The following is a 20,725-nucleotide window of genomic DNA, read 5'->3' on the forward strand; positions in this document are numbered from 1 at the left end:
GACGGGGGAATGGCAATGAAGAGTCAAAAGAATAAGCTGGGGCAGCACATAATATCAGGTAAGTTAGACCCCAAGGCAAAAAGCATTATGAGGAAAAGAGGGTCTTTAACTATAAAAGTAAAAGTTCACTAGGAAGATATAACAATATCAAATCTGTAGAGATCTAACAATATAATTTCAGAATACTGAATTAAAAAACTGACATACTATGACAAGAATAAGACGAATTCCACCATCACATTGCTAGAGTTGGGGACACTTTGCTCACAAATTGGTATCGGGCAAAAGATTTAAAACACTGTTGAAGATCTGGATAAAGTTAATCTAAAGGATCTTGCTTCTCCCAAATGAAAACACCTGGCCCTCTACCCGTCCTCTCGCTCTTACCATCCCGGAGCCTCTGGCAGCTTAGTCAATGGCTGCTCCATCCTTCCTGTGGTTCAGGCCCAAACCCTTGGCTTAGTCTTGGCTCTCTTTCTTGCACGCCTCACTTCCCGGCAGCACGTCAGCTGGCTCACCCTGAAAATGCGCCTAGAACCAACCACTTCTCATGACCTCAGATGCTGGCGCAGCCACCAGTACCTCTTGCCTGCCTGTTGCAGCAGCACCTTGATGGCTCTTCCTCACTCCCACCTCTGCCGCCCGACACTCATCCTCAACAAAGCAGGTAGAGTGACGCTTACAAAATGCTAAGTCGGTACTTCCCTGGTGGTGCAGTGGTTAAGAACCCGCCTGCCAAGGCAGGGGACACGGGTTCGATCCCTGGTCTGGGAAGATCCCACATGTCATGGAGCAGCTAAGCCCGTGCGCCACAACTACTGAGCCTGTGCTCTAGAGCCTGCAAGCCACAACTACTGAGCCCGTGCACCACAACTACTGAAGGCCACACACCCCAGAGCCCGCGAGCTGCAACTACTGAAGCCTGTGAGCTCTAGGGCCTGCATGCCACAACTACTGAGCCTGCATGCTGCAACTATAGAAGCCCATGTGCCTAGAACCCGTGGTCCACAACAAGAGAAGCCACCGCAATGAGAAGCCCATGCACTGCAATGAAGAGTAGCCCCCGCTTGCCGCAACTAGAGAAAGCCCCAGGGCAGCAACGAAGACCCAACGCAGGCAAAAATAAATAAATAAATAAAAAGCTAAGTCAGATCATACCACTCTTCTACTCAAATCTCAGTAAATGCAGGGTTTTTAAGCTCTTTCATGCCAAGGACCCCTCTCAGAAAAGTGTTTTTAAATGCACAAAATAAAATATGTAGGATTACTCTCTATGGCCTCATTAAACGACATGACTCAGCAGTGATCTAATAATCTCCATACTTTTGCTGTATAAATGAGCATAGGCCTTAAGCAACATTTGCAGATATCTGCAAATCCCATGATATGACAGGATAGGAAAATACCTGTTGTTTCAATGGAAGAGAAAGTTACAGGTGCTACTGATACTATTGTGGTTGGTTGCCTACTTTTACAATGGGAGGAAATGCTAGATTTTAGTTAAGCCTTAATAAAAATAAAGATGCGGTTTTCTCCTGAATTCTCCCCATGGACCAAGGTTAAGGGCCTCAGCAATGATTCCCAAAGTCCCAGGATGGCTGAGCACCCCTCCTCTGACTCACCTCATATTTTTCTCCATAGTACTTCCTACCTTCTATTTATTTTGTTCATTGCTTGTCCCCTCTCACTAAAGTAAAACTTCATGAGGATAAGAATTTGGGTCTGTTTGCTCACTGCTGCCTCCCCTTGGCCAGACCAACACCTGGCACATAGTAGGTGCTCAAGCAACATCTGTTGAATGAGTGAATTATACAGCTTGCATGTAGACGGCCAGAGCATTTCCCCCAGGCTTCTGTGCATGACAAACGCTTCAACTGAGTTATTAAGAGTGTTGGGGGAGCCACTGTGCTGGCCTTTGCTCTCTGGGTTGTGGGCATCGTCCCCCTCCACCCTACCCTCCCCAAGCCAGGCTCACAGCTCAGACCACATCATGGTCCACTCTGAAAGCCCAGGGCTCTTCCTAGCGCACAGCAGTGCTCACACGTTCAAAGGGAAAGGGGCCATTTTACTGCCAAGTATCACAAAAACTCAAACGTTATTTCGTTAGTTTGTACTTGAAAATCTACTGTCGATTAGGGAACACAACCATTTTGTGTTATATTGTGAAGCTCTCACCTCTGCTACTTACATTTGCCAAAGAAGAGTATTTCACAATTTACATGAAAGTTCCTGGACTTTCAGGGGAGGACTGAGCAGCAGCGGCATGTCTGTGCCCTGCTCTAAGGCCATGCCGTCCAGTCTGGAGGCCACAAGCCACACGTGGCTGCTGAGCGTTGAAAGGTAGCATCTCTGAATCCAGATGTGCTGTCCATGCAAGATACCCACTGAATTCTGCAGACTTGGCCCCAAACGAGAATGCAGACGATCTCATTGATACTTTTTTATACTGATTATACTTGAAAGCAATAATATTTTGACTACAAAGCGTTAACTGATAAATATTACAATTAGTTTTGCCTACTTCTTTTTGATTTTTAAATTATTGAGGCTATTAGAACACTTAAAATCACATACTCTGCGGCTCACTCCGTAGTTCTACTGGAAAAGGCTGCTCTCTATTGCTTCGTGTTTGCCTCTGAACGCTATTTTTCAATTGTTTTCTGCTTAGCTCAAAAAGCAGAATGTAGTTTTGCTCCACAAGTGACCTCTTCACCAGGACTCTAAGGCAAGTGGCTGGTGTGGATACGACCTGCTTACACATCAGGAGCCTGTTAGTTCTGCTTTTACCAGGAATAAGATGATGAGGACCTAGAGACGGCAAAAGGGAAACCGTGGCAATAGGTATGCGTCCTAATTGCTTTTATGTGGCAATTGACAGGAGCACCCAGAAAAAGAGAAAAATTAATATGCATAAGAAACAGATCCTCAATTAAAATGCATGCCTTAAAAATCAACGATTCGAGCGGCTTTATTGAGAATGACTCAGTCAGTCATTCTGACTGAGTCAGCCAGACGCTGTCTCAACATTCGCTCGTGCCCGGCATGTCCTGGGTGTTGGGAACAAGACAGTCCACAAGGCCTGCCCTCGTGGAGCTGACCTACTATTGATTCCAGAACTATCTTCAGAGAAGTAATTCTGAAATCCCTTCAAATTTTAAATGATGAGAATGAGGTTAGAAATGGACGGGTGTTACGCAGACCTCAGTCTGTGTTTTAGCCATAGAGGGCCTCTGGAAAAATAAAATGACTTCAAAAGAAAGTTGTAGCACAAACTAACTCAACATTGTAAAGCAATTATACTCCAATAAAGATGTTAAAAAAAAAAGTTGTAAGGATGCTTAGTATTTTATTCTCAACATGTGTGATCCTTAATTAAAATGAAATTTTCTTGAATATACATGGATGTCACACACACACGCACACACCAAAAGGAGACTGCATTTATTGTCAAATTATCGAGCAGCTATCTTTATTTCTTGCCATATTTTCAGATAAATCATAAAGATTAAGAATAGTCAATTGAGGGTTTACAAAATGATGTCAAGACCTTCTGTGGAATGAACTTTTAATGTGCTAAATAAATATCCAAAGAGACAAGGTTCGTTTTGATGTTTACATGTCAGAATTGGGGCCTGGCGGGACTGAAACAGATGGCGGGCCCACCAGATATACCTAAACGTGGTCCCACTTTCATCTCTCCACAAGTTTGGAATGAGGAGTTTCTGATATTCATTCTTTCATTATACCCTCTATACTGAGCCCCTTCCCCTGTCCCAACACCAGGTGCGGAACCAGGAAGGAAACCACGCCCCCAGCTCCCACCTGTTATACAGGTCGCCTTGCACGACCTTCCTGGAAGTGAACACGTGCTCAGTCGCCAGGATGGTTTAGCCATTCTTTCCTCAAGGGCTCACACGTGGTTCTAAAGCCACCTTGAATCAGAGAGGCACTTTGCTGTGGCTGTCCTCATCCATCCACAGGGCTTCCTCCAGCCACAGAATAAGCAAGGTCTCCTGAGGGGTCCTGCGTGGGGCTCCCATGTTTCCTGACCCTTCCCCGTGGTCCTTTACCTCCCCACGGCACTACTCTCTCACACGTCCTCCCTCTGATGTGCTTGGATGCCTGGGGAAATCTAGCCTCTCCAGGAAGAAATGATGTCGCCCTTGCCCACTGGTCCCTTCTTGGGTCTGGAAAGTTTTGATTCCCAGGAGTTTTTCTTCTCCTGCTTTTGGCAGACTCTGGCCTCAAAGGTCAGAATTTATAGCATTTAATCAGACTACATGCATAACAAAACAGAAAATCATACACAAAAATAGAAGGGAAAAGATTTAACAGTTGATTTTTCGACCCTAAGTTGAACGAATGCATGATTTTAGACACCTAGCAGTCTATGTGTGTATCGTCCCTCGGCCTTGCAGAATATAGGGCAATTTTTTGATGCCAGTAAATTAAAACTAAATGATGGAAAGAATAAAAAGTAATTTGAGTCTTTCTGAATTCCAAAGGAGTGATCTATGTAACAGAAACATAAAATAATTCGACAGCCATCAGCATTTCAGTTCAATCCGAACAACAAAACAAAACAATAACCACAAAATAAAGTTTCTCTTGCCTTCTCTTCAAGGAAGCTGATTAAAAGCACAAGAAAGACTGATATCCCTAAAACACCCTCCGTGACAACATGAGCCCAAAATAGGTATAACGGTGACGTCCTAGAAAAAGGTGACAACCAGGCATGAGTGAGTCACCCACGGAAAAACACATAAAACAAAAATACTGAGGGAAGGAAACATTTAAAAGCCAACTACCTAAGGGCATTTTTATTTGCTGAGCAAAGTTGACAATTGGTGGTATGACTCAACTTAGCTGTCAATATTTATTCACAGAAAATCATTTCTGGCACAGTAAATATCAGTTGGATGAGTAAGTTCTAAACATAGTCCCCTAAATTAAAAACGGCAAATTTCAGAAAAACATGGTTTGGAAGGGCAGGAAGATGGAATAAGTGGCTGGTTCACCCAAATGTGTCCTCTGCTCATGAATAAAGAAGGAGGAGAGCCGGGGTGATGATGAAGGACGGGCAGCAGAAGGAAAAGGAAAGAGGTTCTTGTACCACACTCCAGCCTCAGGTTACATGCGGAAACATCCCAGAGATCACTCAGTGAAGTCCAGTGTTAAAAAGCATTTAGTTTATGCACATTCCAAATGAAAGCTAACATAAATATTGAGAACCGTCCTCTCAAAGACCAGCAGCCACAAAGGAAACGAGAGGGGCCCTAGTGTGGAATCTGTTGACGAGAGAGGTGGCATTGCTAGCGACTGAGTTAGTGATTCGTCCCCGTGCTCAGCAGCATGGCCAAAGGGCAGGTGACAGACACAAATATAACTTCCCAAGAGAAGAGGAATGTGATCGGGTGGGAGACCAGGACACGAGGTCATGAAATTTAGAGTAAGCAAACTTAAGGGCATGAACGATCCATCCCAAATGTCAAGAGAAGTGAAACAAAAACAATGGAAGAACATGATGTATTTTAAAGCCACGGCAGGAAAAGCGTGGGTGTGGAGGGCCGTGCCCACCTGGCTGTTCCCCTGCCTCCCTCCCCCCCACCCCGCCGCGCACCTGCATCTCTCATCCCTCTTCGCGGTCACCCTCACGCTTACACACACTGTATCTTCTCGCTCTTCTTTCTTTATGTCTTTCTCTTCCACCTGGAGTGCAGGCACCATAAGGGCGAGGGTTTTTGTCGGTTTGGGTCACTTTTGCTTTCCCAGCACCTAGGATGGGGGCAGGCACACCCTGCACACTCAACGTCAAGAACAGGGTGAATGAGGGGGGCGTGGGCCTGGGGCCTCTGGGAAAGAAAGCCCACCTGCTTCCAGCTCCCCCCTGTGGTGATCACAGGTGTCAGCCATCAGGCCGACATGAGGGATGCCAACTTCATGCTGGGGGACACGGGGGAAGCAGAGTGGACACGGAAAGAAGCCAGGACCCCGAAGGTTCAAACCCCAAAGCCCTGCCCATCTCCAGACCTCCCAGCTATGGAGGCCAATGACTGCCCTATGGCTGAAGCCATTCTGAGTTGGGGTTTCTTTTATTTCCAACTGAAAACATTTCCACTGATATTCTAAGTTTTAAAATTTCAAAAGATGGTTTTAGAAGAACTCATGCTGTGAGAAGCATGTTTATGAAAAGACAAGAATTAGATGCAATGTACAGCACAGGGAATATAGCCAATATTTTATAACTTTTATGGAATATAATCTATAAAAATATTGAATCACTATGTTGTATACCTGATACTAATGTAATATTGTAAGTCACCTATACTTCAATTTTAAAAAAAGAATTAGAAAAAGATAAGAGAAATTAAAGCATTACTTTGTATTAGATAAAAATCCACAAGACTGCCATTGTTCAAATATTCTTATAAAATCTAGCCCAGGGGTCTATTTATGCAATATAGAAGGGCCTTAAGAGCTCAACAGGAACTTGATTTAGATTCTTTCCAATACCAGAGTCTCTGGAGGGTTGCAGCCTTAAAGACAACGAAGGCTGACAGTGAAGGCAGACAACGAAGAAAAACAATGCCTTTCCAGGCGGACATTTGATTTTCCTCCCGGGTGCAGAGTGGGGTTTGGCAGCGCGTGGACTTCCAAGCCCGCTAGCGGCACCTGCCTCCCGGGTGGGACCCGCCATAACCCGACTGCGACCGGCTCTGCTTAATTTACTCCACGGAAGGCGGCACGTGGGAACCGGCCACCTGCCTCCAGTGCAGGCTAGGGAAGAGAAAAGGCCTCGGGCCTTGCGCCCCGACCCTGGGTACCGTTGGCTTGCACCTTAGACCCAAGGTTGTCACTTTCAGCACCAAGTCTGTCAGGTAGACGGCAGTCCAGCCGCCCACTAGCGCCGCCACCACCAGCTGCATCCCGGCCTTGGTGGAGGCAGCAGAGGGAAGGCGAGCCCCAGCCAGCCCACTGCAGCAGCACCTATAGCCCCAGTGTTTGGTGTTCAGGATTTCTGACCTCCATAGCTCCTTTTTTTCTTAGTCATTAAGACACCTGTACTGTCTACTAAAAATCACATTGATTGGCAGAGCTTCAAGATGGCGGAAGAGTAAAACGTGGAGATCGCCTTCCTCCCCACAAATACACCAGAAATACATCTACACGTGGAACAACTCCTACAGAACACCTACTGGACGCTGGCAGAAGACCTCAGACTTCCCAAAAGGCAAGAAACTCCCCACGTACCTGGGTAGGGCAAAATAAAAAAGAAAAAACAGAGACAAAAGAATAGGGACGGGACCTGCATCAGTGGGAGGGAGCCATGAAGGAGGATAGGTTTCCACACACTAGGAAGCCCCTTCGCGGGCGGAGACTGCGGGTGGCGGAGGGGAAAGCTTCGGAACCGCGGAGGAGTGCACAGCGACAGGGGTGCGGAGGGCAAAGCAGGGAGATTCCGGCACAGAGAATCGGTGCCGACCAACACTCACCAGCCCGAGAGGCCTGTCTGCTCACCCGCCGGCGCGGGCGGGGCTGGGAGTGGAGGCTTGGGCTTCGGTCGGAGCACAGGGAGAGGACTGGGGTTGGCGGCATGAACACAGCCTGAAGGGGGCGAGTGCACCACGTCTAGCCGGGAGGGGGTCCGGGAAAAAGTCTAGAGCTACCGAAGAGGCAAGAGACTTTTTCTTGCCTCTTTGTTTCCTGGTGCGCGAGGAGAGGGGATTAAGAGCGCTGCTTAAAGGACAACTTCCCTGGGAGAACGCACGGCACGCCTCAGGCTGATGCAACATCACGTAGGCCTCTGCCGCCGCAGGCTCGCCCCGCATCCGCACCCCTCCCTCCCCGCGGCCTGAGTGAGCCAGAGCCCCCGAAGCAGCTGCTCCTTTAACCCCGTCCTGTCTGAGCGAAGAAGAGACGGCCTCAGGCGACCTACACGCAGAGGTGAGTCCAAATCCAAGCTGAACCCCAGGAGCTGTGCGAACAAAGAAGAGAAAGGGAAATCTCTCCCAGCAGCCTCAGGAGCAGCGGATTAAATTCCCACAGTCAACTTGATGTACCTTGCATCTGTGGAATACCTGAATAGACAACAAATCATCCCAAATTGAGGTGGTGGAATTTGGGAACAACGATATATATATATATTTTTACCTTTTTCTCTTTTTGTGACCGTGTATGTGTATGCTCTGTGTGTGATTTTGTTTGTATAGCTTTGCTTTTAGCATTTGTCCTAGGGTTCTCTCTGTCCGTTTTTTTTGTTTTTGTTTTTTTCCTAGTATAGTTTTTAACACCTGTTATCATTGGTGGATTTTTTTGGTTTTGTTGCTCTCTTCTTTCTTTCTTTTTTTAAACTTTTTATTACTTAAAAAAATTTTTTTAATAATTATTTTTTATTTCAGTAACTTTATTTTATTTTACTTTATTTTATCTTCTTCTTTCTTTCTTTCTTTTTTTTCTCCCTTTTATTTTGAGCCGTGTGGATGACAGGCTTTTGGTGCTCCAGCCAGGCGTCAGGGCTGTGCCTCTGAGGTGGGAGAGCCAAGTTCAGGACACTGGTCCACAAGAGATCTCCCAGCTCCACGTAACAACAAACGGCGAAAATCTCCCAGAGATCTCCATCTCAACACCAACAACCAGCTTCACTCAATGACCAGAAAGCTACAGTGCTGGACACCCTATGCCAAACAACTAGCAAGACAGGAACACAACCCCCATCCATTAGCAGAGAGGCTGCCTAAAATCATAATAAGGCCACAGACACCCCAAAACACACCACCAGACGTGCACCTGCCCACCAGAAAGACAAGATCCAGCTTCATCCACCAGAACACAGGCACTAGTCCCCTCCACCAGGAAGCCTACACAACCCACTGAACTAACCTTAGCCACTGGGGACAGGCACCAAAAACAACAGGAACTACGAACCTGCAGCCTGCGGAAAGGAGACCCCAAACACAGTAGGTTAAGCAAAATGAGAAGACAGAGAAACACACAGCAGATGAAGGAGCAAGGTAAAAACCCACCAGACCTAACAAATGAAGAGGAAATAGGCAGTCTACCTGAAAAAGGAATTCAGAATAATGATAATAAAGATAATCCAAAATCTTGGAAATAGAATGGAGAAAACACAAGAAACGTTTAACAAGGACCTAGAAGAACTAAAGAGCAAATGAACATAGATGAACAACACAATAAATGAAATTAAAAATTCTCTAGAAGGAATCAATAGCAGAATAACTGAGGCAGAAGAACGGATAAGTGACCTGGAAGATAAAATAGTGGAAATAACTACTGCAGAGCAGAATAAAGAAAAAAGAATGAGAAGAATTGAGGACAGTCTAAGAGACCTCTGGGACAACATTAAACACACCAACATTTGAATTATAGGGGTCCCAGAAGAAAAAGAGAAAAAGAAAGGGACTGAGAAAATATTTGAAGAGATTATAGTTGAAAACTTCCCTAATATGGGAAAGGAAATAGTTTATCAAGTACAGGAAGCACAGAAAGTCCCATACAAGATAAATCCAAGGAGAAACATGCCAGGACACATATTAATCAAACTATCAAAAATTAAATACAAAGAAAAAATATTAAAAGCAGCAAGGGAAAAACAACAAATAACATACAAGGGAATCCCCATAAGGTTAACAGCTGATCTTTCAGCAGAAACTCTGCAAGCCAGAAGGGAGTGGCAGGACATATTTAGAGAGATGAAGGAGAAAAACCTATGACCAAGATTACGCTACCCAGCAAGGATCTCATTCACATTTGATGGAGAAATTAAAACCTTTACAGACAAGCACAAGCTGAGAGAGTTCAGCACCACCAAACCAGCTTTACAAAAAATGCTAAAGGAACTTCTCCAGGCAGGAAACACAAGAGAAGGAAAAACCTACAATAACAAACCCAGAACAATTAAGAAAATGGTAATAGGAACATACATATTGATAATTACCTTAAATGTAAATGGATTAAATGCTCCAACCAACAGACATAGACTGGCTGAATGGATACAAAAACAAGACCCGTATATATGCTGTCTAAAAGAGACCCACCTCAGACCTCGGGACACATACAGACTGAAAGTGAGGGGATGGAAAAAGATATTCCATGCAAATGGAAATCAAAAGAAAGCTGGAGTAGCAATACTCATATCAGACAAAATAGACTTTAAAACAAAGACTATTACAAGAGACAAAGAAGGACACTACATGATGATCAAGGGATCAATCCAAGAAGAAGATATAACAATTGTAAATATTTATGCACCCAACATAGGAGCACCTCAATACATAAGGCAAATACTAACAGCCATAAAAGGGGAAATCGACAGTAACACAATCATAGAAGGGGACTTTAACACCACACTTTCACCAATGGACAGATCATCCAAAATGAAAATAAATAAGGAAACACAATCTTTAAATGATACATTAAATAAGATGGACTTAACTGATATTTATAGGACATTTCATTCAAAAACAACAGAATACACATTCTTCTCAAGTGCTCATGGAACATTCTCCAAGATAGATCATATCTTGGGTCACAAATCAAGCCTTGGTAAATTTAAGATAATTGAAATCATATCAAATATCTTTTCCAACCACAATGCTATGAGACTAGATATCAATTACAGGAAAATATCTGTAAGAAATACAAACACATGGAGGCTAAACAATACACTACTTAATAACCAAGAGATCACTGAAGAAAGCAAAGAGGAAATTTAAAAATACCTAGAAACAAATGACAATGAAAACACGACGACCCAAAACCTATGGGATGCAGCAAAAGCAGTACTAAGAGGGACGTTTATAGTACTACAATCCTACCTTAAGAAACAAGAAACATCTCAAATAAACAACCTAACCTTACACCTAAAGCAATAGAGAAAGAAGAGCAAAAATACCCCAAAGTTAGCAGAAGGAAAGAAATCATAAAGATCAGATCAGAAATAAATGAAAAAGAAATGAAGGAAACGATAGCAAAGATCAATAAAACTAAAAGCTGGTTTTCTGAGAAGATAAACAAAAATTGATAAACCATTAGCCAGACTCAACAAGAAAAAAAAAAGGGAGAAGACTCAAATCAATAGAATTAGTAATGAAAAAGGAGAAGTAACAACTGACACTGCAGAAATACAAAGGATTATGAGAGATTACTACAAGCAGCTATATGCCAATAAAATGGACAACCTGGAAGAAATGGACAAATTCTTAGAAATACACAACCTTCTGACACTGAACCAGGAAGAAATAGAAAATATGAACAGACCAGTCACAAGCACTGAAATTGAAACTGGGATTAAAAATCTTCCAACAAACAAAAGCCCAGGACCAGATGGCTTCACAGGAGAATTCTATCAAACATTTAGAGAAGAGCTAACACCTATCCTTCTCAAACTCTTCCAAAATATAGCAGAGGGAGGAACACTCCCAAACTCATTCTACGAGGCCACCATCACCCTGATACCAAAACCAGATAAAGATGTCACAAAGAAAGAAAACTACAGGCCAATATCACTGATGAACAAGGATGCAAAAATCCTCAACAAAATACTAGCAAACAGAATCTAACAGCACATTAAAAGGATCATACACCATGATCAAGTGGGGTTTATCCCAGGATATGCAAGGATTCTTCAATATACGCAAATCAATCAATGTGATACACCATATTAACAAATTGAAGGAGAAAAACCATATGATCATCTCAATAGATGCAGAGAAAGCTTTCAACAAAATTCAACACCATTTATGATAAAAACCCTCCAGAAAGTAGGCATAGAGGGAACTTGCCTCAACATAATAAAGGCCATATATGACAAACCCAAAGCCAACATCGTCCTCAATGGTGAAAAAGTGAAACCATTTCCACTAAGATCTGGAACAAGACAAGGTTGCCCACCCTCACCACTATTATTCAACATAGTTTTGAAAGTTTTAGCTACAGCAATCAGAGAAGAAAAAGAAATAAAAGGAATCCAAATCAGAAAAGAAGAAGTAAAGCTGTCACTGTTTGCAGATGACATGATACTATACTTAGAGAATCCTAAAGATGCCAGAAAACTACTAGAGCTAATCAATGAATTTGGTAAAGTAGCAGGATACAAAATTAATGCACAGAAATCTCTTGCATCCCTATACACTAATGATGAAAAATATGAAAGTGAAATAAAGAAAACACTCCCATTTACCATTGCAACAAAAAGAATAAAATATCTAGGAATAAACCTACCTAAGGAGACAAAAGACCTGTATGCAGAAAACTATAAGACACTGATGAAAGAAATTAAAGATGATACAAACAGATGGAGAGATATACCATGTTCTTGGATTGGAAGAATCAACATTGTGAAAATGACTGTACTACCCAAAGCAATCTACAGATGCAATGCAATCCCTATCAAACTACCACTGGCATTTTTCACAGAACTAGAACAAAAAATTTCACAATTGTATGGAAATACAAAAGACCCCAAACAGCCAAAGCAATCTTGAGGAGGAAATACCAAGCTGGAGGAATCAGGCTCCCTGACTTCAGACTATACTACAAAGCTACAGTAATCAAGACAGTATGGTACTGGCACAAAAACAGAAATATAGATCAATGGAACAAGATAGAAAGCCCAGAGATAAACCCACACACATATGGTCACCTTATCTTTGATAAAGGAGACAAGAATATACAATGGAGAAAAGACAGTCTCTTCAATAAGTGGTGCTGGGAAACTAGACAGCTACATGTAAAAAAATGAAATTAGAACATTTCCTAACACCATACACAAAAATTAACTCAAAATGGATTAAAGACCTAAATATAAGGCCAGACACTATCAAACGCTTAGAGGAAAACATAGGCAGAACACTCTATGACATAAATCACAGCAAGATCCTTTTTGACCCACCTCCTAGAGAAACGTAAATAAAAACAAAAACAGATGGGACCTAATGAAACTTAAAAGCTTTTGCACAGCAAAGGAAACCATAAACAAGATGAAAAGACAACCCTCAGAATGGGAGAAAATATTTGCAAATGAAGCAACTGACAAAGGATTAATCTCCAAAATTTACAAGCAGCTCCATGCAGCTCCACATCAAAAAAACAAACAACCCAATCCAAAAATGGGCAGAAGACCTAAATAGACATTTCTCCATAGAAGATATACAGACTGCCAACAAACACATGAAAGAATTCTTAGCATCATTAATCGTTAGAGAAATGCAAATAAAAACTACATTGAGATATCATCTCACACTGGTCAGAATGGCCATCATCAAAACATCTACAAACAATAAATGCTGGACAGGGTGTGGAGAAAAGGGAACCCTCTTGCACTGTTGGTGGGAATGTAAATTGATACAGCCACTATGGACAACAATATGGAGGTTCCTTAAAATCTAAAAATAGAACTACCATACCACCCAGCAATCCCACTACTGGGCATATACCCTGAGAAAACCATAATTCAAAAAGAGTCATGTACCACAATGTTCATTGCAGCTTTATTTACAATAGCCAGGACATGGAAGCAACCTAAGTGTCCATCAAGAGATGAACGGATAAAGAAGATGTGGTACATATATACAATGGAGTATTACTCAGCCATAATAGGAAACGAAATTGAGTTATTTGTAGTGAGGTGGATGGACCTAGAGTCTGTCTTACAGAGTGAAGTAAGTCAGAAAGAGAAAAACAAATACCGTATGCTAACACATATATATGGAATCTAGAAAAAAAAAAATGTCATGAAGAACCTAGGGGTAAGGCGGGAATAAAGACACAGACCTGCTAGAGAATGGACTTACGGACTTGAGGATATCGGGAGGGGGAAGGGTAAGCAGGGACAAAGTGAGAGAGTGGCATGGACATATATACACTACCAAATGTAAAATAGATAGCTAGTGGGAAGCAGCCGCATAGCACAGGGAGATCAGCTCGGTGCTTTGTGACCACCTAGAGGGATGGGATAGGGAGGGTGGGAGGGAGGGAGACGCAAGAGGGAAGAGATATGGGGATATATGTATATGTATAACTGATTCACTTTGTTATAAAGCAGAAACTAACACACTATTGTAAAGCAATTATACTCCAATAAAGATGTTAAAAATAATAATAATTTTTATAGATTTTCAAAAAACAAACAAAAAAAGAGCATAGGGAAGAAGCCGGTTCTGATATCGTGTTCCCTTTATGAGCTGAACGATCCTACACTCAAAACTACCATTCCTAACATTTGTAAAGCTCTTTGTGTTTAGAACTTAAAGAATTAAAAATCTAAGCTTGCTCTAGAGAACAGTGACCTGCTGCCATGGCCACAAGAGAGACAGGAACAAGAGTAAAAGTGCAAAGGCTGGACACGCTGAGAACCGGGTGTGCAGTTGTCACTGGGCTGGCGACAAAACTCACAGCAACAAAGGAAAGCTCCCAATGATGGTTCAGATGGGAATGGTGACAAAGGTCATGATCTTCTAAAGGCACAGAAACTACTTCGGTTTGTAAGTCTTTACTTTTTCAGAAAAGAACCCAGGTGTACATGATTTGCTCCAACTTTATACGTAAGTGATTAAAACAAAACAAAAACGAAGCTGACACTGCAAATGTTTGCAAAGAAAAACTAGGGCCATGCTGCAACCAGGACTAATTTCCAGACAAGTGTTGAAAGTCTCATCGTTTTAAAAGCTTAAACTTAATTGTTAATAAAAGCAATACACGTACATAGTGAATAAGAGAGAGAGTGTACAAGAAGAGAATATGACTGTGAATTAAGTAATTAAGCCACTAAGAACAAGACCACTAACTCAGGCAGACCCATGGCCCGACCCTGATCCCGTCATCTGGTTGCTCTCATCAGCGTGTATTTATTCATAAAGAGAAGCCCAAGTCGTAAGAAAATGCCACCAATACACTCTATGTAAGAATGCAGAGAGCATAAAGAACATTCTAATGAAAGTTTCACCTGAGTCATAGTAAAATTTAAAATCTCAGTGATTAAAAATTAACTACACTTTCTATTATGGAAGTAATGCATGCTCATAATTTTTTAAAAATCAAACATAAATGAACAACCCAATCTTAAAAAAGGGCAGAAGATATGAACAGACACCTCTCCAAAGTAGACATACACATGGCAAATAGCAAATGAAAAGATGCTCAACACCATAAGTCAGTATGGAAACGCGAATTAAAACAAGATACCACTACCCACCTATGAGAATGGCGAAAATTCAAAACACTGACAAATGCTGGTGAGGATGTGAGGAAACAGGAACTCTCCTTCGTTGCTGGTGGGAATGCAAAATGGTGGAGGACTTTGGAAGACAGTGAGACAGTTTCTTACAAAACTCAATATTCTTACCATACAATCTAAAGTTGTGCTCTTTGGTATATACCCAAATGAGCTGAAAACCTACGCCCATACAAAAACCTGCACATAGATTCATAATTGCTGAAATTCATAATTGCCAAAACTTGGAAGCAACCAAGCTGTCCTTCAGTAGTGACTGGATAAATAAAATGTGGTCCATCCAGACAATGGAATATTATTCAGGGCTAAAAAGAAATAAGCTATCAAGCCACGAAGAGACATGGAGGAACATTAAAATATTCATTACTAACTGAAAGAGGCCAATCTGTAAAGGCCACGTACTGTAGGATTCCAACTATGACATTCTAGAAAAGGCAAAACTATGGGGACAGGAGAAAGACCAGTGGTTGCCAGAGGCTGTGGGGAAGGAGAGAGGGATGGATAGGGGGAGCAGAGGGCATTTTTAGAAACTACTCTGTATGATAGTATGGTGGTGGCTACGTCATTGCACATTTGTCCAGACCCAGAGAGTGTACAACAGAAGAGTGAGCCCTCATGTAAACTGTGGACTCCGGTTGATAATGGTGAGTCCCTGTAGGTTCCTTGATGGTACAAATGGTGTTGCTCTGGTGTGGGATGTTAACTGTGGGAGAGTCTTTGGGGGGACTGGGGAAGGGGTCTGTAGGAACCCTCTGCACTTTCTGCTCAGTTGTACTGTGAGCCTAAAACTGCTCTAAAAAATAAAGTTTATTAATGAAAAAAATCAAACGGAACTGACAGACATAAAGCAAAGAGTACGTCGCGATCTACACCCCTCACGTCTCTGTCCTGCTCCTCAGAAGCGCAAAAGGTTAATAAATTCCCGTGGACCCTTCTAGAACATCTTTACATATGCAAGATAAAAACTAGATACGATGGTCCCCCAGTTTCCCTCTCCCCTTCTCCCTTTTAATAACTGAGTCAACTGAGTTTTTGCCGGGCGCACATCTGACCCTCCAGCAACTTGTCCCCCGGCCTCCCCCGCGGCTCGGCAGGGCCATGCAACCAACTTCCCGAGCACAGACTGTGACAAGAAGTGATGTAACTTCCGTAAGAGGACAGTCTTCCCCTCCCTTTCTCTTTGCACCCTTCCCCGTGGCTAACATGTGACTACGGTGCCCCAAGCCGGCTCACAGCACCAAGAGGAAAAGAGCTCACTCTGACGGCGGTCTAACACCTGTGTGCCCCATGGGCCCCTCTGACAGCCTGGGGATGCTCGGGACCCCTTCTCAGACGGATGCTTTTCAACGTGTAAAATCAAAGACAACAAATTATATCGAGTAGAGCTATCAAAATGTTTTTTAAAATGTGTGTTTTGGTAATATCTGTGCCTCCTCATCAATGCGTCAAGTAACAAGTTTTGGTTGAGAATAAATTTACTGAAATTTCAAAGTATGATGAGCATCCATGTTTTGAGACATCTGCGACAACCGTAAGGTGACAGGAGAATATCCGTGACTTCCACGGGCTACAAAGTCACGGCTTCGCTGACACTTCTGAGGTTTGTTGCCTCCATTCACAGTGGAAGGACACGTCAAACTTCAATCAGAGGTTAGTAACAGAAAGATGTAATTTTTCTTCCCATCCAAATTCGCAGACCCCTGACTCTCCACACAGACAGTAGGTGAGACCCTTGCTCTATGAGACGGAGGAGCAATGAGAGAAGTAACTGGGTCCCTGGACAGCTTTGTGGGGAAAAGCCATGACTCTCCTTAGACCACCTGTTCCTGTCTGGACCACTGTGTGGTAGAGGCGGAACTGTCCTCTGGCTCAAGCCACTGTGCTTTAGGGTCTCTCTGCTACAACAGCTTTACGCTGAAAACACAGCATAGGAAGCAATACGTGAGGCAGTTATGAGTTGGCTCTGGAAGCCGGCTGCCTTCGTTCCAGTTCAAGCTCTGCTACTTTCTGCTGTGTGCATTTTGGACTAGTTACTTAACCTCTCTGTGTCTCAGTTTCCTTACCTGTAAGATGGGGATAATAATAATGGTATCTAGCTAATAAGGTCACTGTGCGTAAAGACACATGGAAAGTGATTAAGAAAGTCCTTGAAACACTACAAACCTTCCATAAATGTAAGCTGTCATTACGATTATTACTATTATCATCTGACCCTTGCTTTTCTCACCATCCCAGCTATTATTCCATACAGTATGATATAGATCTGTTTTTATTTTTTCAAAATCTGCATAATAATGTACTGAATGAATATGCCAAAATTCATTTAACCATTCCCCAATTATAAAGTGATCATTTAGAAGGTTCCTCAAAGTTTCACTTAAAAGGCTAATATATCAATTATAGAGAAAGTTCTCTGAAACTACTCTACCAATCCCTTTGCCACAAGATTTTGTAACAGCTTTACTGAGGCATAATTTACATACAATTAAATATAACCATTTTAAATGCACAGTTTGATGAGCTCCATAATATTTTGTAAGAATGAGACTATGTGAATAAGACAGCTTGAAAAAGTTAAATTATAGAAAATGGACGGTATTGACATTGTTCCTGTAATAGATCTACTGTTCACTTTCTATTGATCGAGTTGGTCCTATTCCAAGATGGAAGTGTGGGGAGCAGCTCCATTGCCCATTTCTCCAGAAAAGCCTCCACATTTGTATAGGTGATGCACCCCTCCCCCACCCAGCCCTGAGCTTTGGGACCAGACCCAAGGATGCCAACCAGCAGCCTCTGCCCCGGTGATGGGTTCAAAGTCAGCCAGCAGAGGGCCAATCTGAGCCACTGAGATGCAGTAAGACTGCTGTGTTGGGGCTTCTGAACAGAAGCATCCCCACCACTCTTCACCTGGTGGACTTAAGTGATAAAGGGTCTGGAGCTACCTCACTCGTCCCGCAACCACTGTGTCTGAGAAGGGGTCAACCCGGAAGAGATAGATCCAACAGGGCTAATAATCCACGTATGGAACCTGAATTGCCCTCGGAGTCTTCCCTTGGTTCTGTGTAGTAATAAATTCTCCAGTTACTTAAGCCTCTTTGATGGGTTTCAACCACTTGCTATATCCAAGGTTGGTATAGGAAAATTCCAAAATTTAGGCAATGTGAGAAAGGAAATTAAAAATCACCCATGACAGTCCTCCTACCACCCCGAGGCAACCACGGGCCATCTCTAGCGCCGCTGGCCGGGTTCCCCAGGAGGCAGCCTCACAGAGAGATCTGCATGCTGGGGGTGATGAGGGTGGCTCCTGGGACCCTCCACACCTATGGGGAGGGGCAGGGCAGGTCGGGGCAGAGGTGAAGACGGACTGCAAGCCACGGGGTCACAACAAATGCCCAGCTGACACCTCGGGGCGTCCTGGCCCTGGGAAGACCCTTCAGAGGTGTCCCTCCCCCAGCTCCACACACACAGACTAGTTGCTGGATGCAGGCTGCCCTCAGGAGGGTGGACCTTGGGCAAAGCCCTCTCTTCTGTCCAGGGCAGTCTCCTCGGCGGGGCACCCAGCTTTGAGCTGGTGGTGCCCACACATCCCGCAGGTGCGAAATTAGTCCTGAACGAGGGGGCCTGGGCGGCATGAACTACATCTGCACGTGTCCTTTTAGTCTACTTTGTTCATGCATTTTTTCCTTCTTTAGAAATTTTGGTCATATTTAAATGCTGTTTCATTTGATAGGTTTTCTACCCTAACATTACATTCTGAGCATTTTCTAATCATTAGATAGTTTTAAAATGAACTGTAAGCATAGTTATAGATTACTTCCTATAGGTACCATAAAGTATTTAAACATTCTCTTACTACTGGATGTTTGGAGTATTTCCAATGTTCTTTAATCCTCAGATGTAAATTTTTGTTTGCATCTCTGCAACAAGTTTCTTAGGCTATGTTTCTAGGAGTCGAAGTAAAGAGTGAAAAAATATAAACTACCTTAATGTTCTGGCCAAACTGCCCTTTGAAATTTTATGTCTATTTACATTCTGACAAGAGTTACATTTTTCTCATTAGAATTGAATGTTTCTATATTCTAATTCTCGCCAACTGACCAAAAATGATGTCTCATTCTTGCTTTTGTTTCTTTTCCCTTATTAGCAATAAGTTTGAAGATTTTTTAATACCCACTGATTTTTTGTTTCTTTCATATGCAAACAGTCTGGCCATTTGTGTGGGGGGGTTAGTTTTTCTATTTTGGTGTTAAATAGTCTTCTAATTGATTTATTAAAGCTCTTTATATATAAAATATACCAACCTTGTGTCTGTTATATTTGTTAAAAATATCCTTCCACTAGTCAGCTGCATTTTAATTAAATTAGAGTGGTTCTGAAGTTTCATATAGTAAAAAAAAAAAAAAAAAAAAAATCTTAATTTTTTTCTTCCATGTTCTAAAAAGACTTTCCCCATCCTGAGGCACAATCAAGTTCAATCTTCACTCACACTCCTTGTCTAGAACTCAGCGTCCTTCCTCAGGAAAGCTTCCTCTGACTGGGCTGCATCTCCCAATGATACGTCTCCATAGTCCCACAGACCCACTGCTGGTACACCCATCGCAGAGGCAGTTTTACTTTTACAGGAGTGTTTATAAGCTTTGAAAGGATGTGGGACAACCAGTAGGCTGTTCATTGCTGTATTCTCAGAATCTGGCCCAGAACCTAGCACTGTAGGTAACAGTTTCTAATTTTTAACTATTGCAATATCTACATTTAACTCTTCGATCACTTGGGAATCTATTTTACTGTAGAATATGAAGAACATTTCTGTCTTTATTTTGTCCCACCATTTACAAAATAATTCTTCCTTTTCTCACTGTAACACAAATGCCATCATATACATCAGTCTATAATACCTTTACACACAGACACACGTTCAATTCTTACTCTATTGGGGTCTGCAGTGGGACTCTTTCTTGTGTTACCTTGTTCCAGCCATAGGAATGTCAACATGGCTATTGTTCTGACTATTTTGGAGTTAGATTATGCTCTAATATCTGACTAGACCAGCAACTTTCACCATGACTCTTCCCCTAAATGGACTGGTTAAAATCACTTGATCAAGTCCTCCGCCAATAAGACAATTTTAAAAATAAATCATTAAATTAAAATGTCACGGAGCTCCTGTTCCATTCTCTTTTTTAAATTTCATGGACTATCTTTTGGCCAAACGCGCATCTGCTTACTTGAGCAATCCTGCCCGATGGAAGACGTAGAGGTCCTGGTCCAGGGTGCAGTTGTTGAAGGGGACAATCTTCACGAAGTTCTGTATGAGGGCAAACTCAGGGGTGAGATGTGGCAGAGAAATGATGCAGAAGTTCTTGTCCTGGCGTGATTGGAGACCAGATACAAATCATTTATCACTAAACAAGTTCCTGCCATAAAACACTAAATAGGAGTAAAATGTGTAAAGGAGATGGTATTCAAGTTAAAGAT

General features: G+C 42.5%; 1 protein-coding gene across 1 annotated transcript in view; it reads right to left on the reverse strand.

The window, feature by feature from the left end:
* The window catches only part of CFAP61 (cilia and flagella associated protein 61), a 260,039-nt gene that overhangs the window by 155,176 nt on the left and 84,138 nt on the right, over window positions 1-20,725 (reverse strand). Inside the window, exon 13 of the mRNA XM_079945951.1 lies at window positions 20,476-20,615. Coding sequence (XP_079802077.1) covers window positions 20,476-20,615 — 140 coding nt within the window. The remainder of the gene's footprint in view (window positions 1-20,475; window positions 20,616-20,725) is intronic.

Source organism: Stenella coeruleoalba, assembly GCF_951394435.1.
Source record: "Stenella coeruleoalba genome assembly, chromosome: 15".
In the NCBI taxonomy this organism is placed as follows: Eukaryota; Metazoa; Chordata; class Mammalia; order Artiodactyla; family Delphinidae; genus Stenella; species Stenella coeruleoalba.